This window comes from Penaeus vannamei, chromosome 15 (genome assembly GCF_042767895.1).
Source record: "Penaeus vannamei isolate JL-2024 chromosome 15, ASM4276789v1, whole genome shotgun sequence".
Taxonomy (NCBI): domain Eukaryota; kingdom Metazoa; phylum Arthropoda; class Malacostraca; order Decapoda; family Penaeidae; genus Penaeus; species Penaeus vannamei.
The window spans coordinates 32002281-32004780 of NC_091563.1; the positions used below are offsets into that span (position 1 = coordinate 32002281).

The 2500-nt window shown below is 35.8% G+C and overlaps 1 protein-coding gene across 1 annotated transcript in view; it reads right to left on the reverse strand.

The window, feature by feature from the left end:
• LOC113802029 (extracellular serine/threonine protein CG31145) overlaps positions 1-2500 on the reverse strand; it is a 188504-nt gene that overhangs the window by 8884 nt on the left and 177120 nt on the right. The window contains exon 5 of the mRNA XM_070130652.1: positions 1119-1211. Within this exon, the coding sequence (XP_069986753.1) occupies positions 1119-1211 (93 nt within the window). The remainder of the gene's footprint in view (positions 1-1118; positions 1212-2500) is intronic.

The window sequence follows — 2500 nt, forward strand, 5'->3', positions numbered from 1 at the left end:
TTATTGGAAGAAAGGGTAGAAAAAGGCAAAGATGAAAAAAAGAATGAAAAGATGAGGCAATACGGAGAATCATTGAAAAGGGATAATGAACGATTAATAAAAAACGAACAAATAAAGAAGTATATATATTGAATAGAAATTCGACGAACGAGAGAGTATTGATGATAAATACGTATATAATGAAATGAAAAAAGAGAGAAAAAGAGAATTTTAATTATGAATTTATTAGAAAATATGTAGAGCGAATGAAAGCAAGTGAAGAAACAAAGAGAAATGTTGATGATAAATGGTTAAGATATACGTAAAGTGAATTATAATAATTAATAATGAACTGAAAAGAAATGTGAATATTACATAAAAAAAAGATGATAAACAAGGGAAGTATTAACGAGGAAATGATAAGAAATACGGATAAGCAAGGGATTAGGGAGGGAGAATAAAGCACATATAAAACAGAAAGCGAAATGATGGAGAGAGGATATAGAGACAGAACAATAAAATGGCGAACGAAAATAAATAATTGCACAAAGCAGGAAATTCCATGTAATTCTAACAAAGCTATTACATCGAAAGACTCTTACTTACTACCTCTTCTTTTTGCTGTTCATTTTCATTAATTATTTTTTTCCTTCGAAATATACGTCATAGTGGATTATAATTCATTTTTTTTCTTCGAAATTTGTTATAGTGGATTATATTTTTTTTTCCTTCGAAATATACATAGTGGATTATAATTCATGTTTTTTCTTCGAAATATGTTATAGTGGATTATAATTCAGAAATGGAAGACATTGTGACTGCAAAAAACCTATCGATTCGATATAAAAGAAAAAGAAGTGACAAACATTTTTTTATGTATATGATACTATTAGGAGAGTTATAATATATATGATAAGCATGTAAAAGTTCAAGGATATGAAGAAAATAAATAATATAAAAATTACTATAATCATCTTTTCACTATCTTTATCATGAACCATTAAATATTAATCACTACTATCTCCATTCACCCCTTACAACAATCACCATCATCATCATCACCACTTTTTCTCTCTGCCTTTAACGGAAGACGAAGTGGATCAGAACGCGCTCCACTTGAAGAAAAGGAAAACACGAACCTGTCTAAGTGGAAAGCTGCGATCTCTGCGTTGTGTCGCTCGTAGTCGGTGAAATAAAAGTGGTTCTTCATCGTCTGCTGCTCGCGGGGGAACCTGGGGGGGGCGAGTGGGGTGTGAATCGGCGGTGATATCAGGCAGGTCGAGACATAAGCATATACATGTATGTATGTAAATGTATATACATATGTGCATGTGTGTATGTGTGTACGTCTGTGTGTACACGCTCACACACAAATACACGTACACACAAATAAGCGCGCGCACACACACGCACACACATACACATACAGAAGATCAAATAATGAGAGAGAGAGAGAGAGAGAGAGAGAGAGAGAGAGAGAGAGAGAGAGAGAGAGAGAGAGAGAGAGAGAGAGAGAGGAAGTGACGGAGACAGAGAAAGACAGATAGAGACAGAGACACACGGAAAAAGACAAACGTTCTTTCTTCTTTTTGCAGACTCCAAAAAAAAAAATCCTCCACTGGCAAATCATAAACCATTCACCTATCAATAACATCAAGGTCCTTAAAAATTCACGACCTTCTCATATCTGCTGTCATAACATCTGAAGGAGAGAGGGAAAGGGAGAGAGAGAGAAAGAGGGAGAGAGAGAGAGAGAGAGAGAGAGAGAGAGAGAGAGAGAGAGAGAGAGAGAGAGAGAGAGAGAGAGAGAGAGAGAGAGAGAGAGAGAGAGAGAGAGAGAGAGAGAGAGAGAGAGAGAGAGAGAGAGAGAGAGAGAGAGAGAGAGAGAGAGTATGGCACAGTGCCAACGAAAGAGGAACTAGACTCCCCGTTCATTTTTTAAGAAGGTGCCACGCTACACATCAAATATACATACGTGGGAAAGGCTTAAAAAAGTCTCTTATAATAGTTGAAATAGTTTTATTTTCTGTATTTTTCTTTCTTTTTTTCTAACTTTGATGAGGCTCAATGCCGGACAGAAGTGAAATTACAATATATATGCAGAAATAATCCCCTTGTCCCCTTTATAAGTGAGTAAGTGAACCAATAAATAAACGAGTAGATTGAGAGATAAGTAAGTAATAGGTGAATAGATACGTAAATAGATAGATGAATAAATAGATAAACGGTTAAATAAATACTTGAATAAATAATCATAGAAGGAAATACGTAAATGAAGGAATAACGGACAATGTAACTTGATATATAGATAAACAGACAAACAGACAGACAGAGAGACAAACAGGGAGACAGACAGACAGACAGACAAACGGGCAGGCAGACAGACAAACAGACAGATAGACAGCCAGGTAGGTAGGCAGATAGACAGACAAACAGAAAGACAGGCAGACAAACAGACAGAACAGACAAACAGACAGAACAGACAGACAGACAGACAGACAGACAGACAGACAAGTAGACA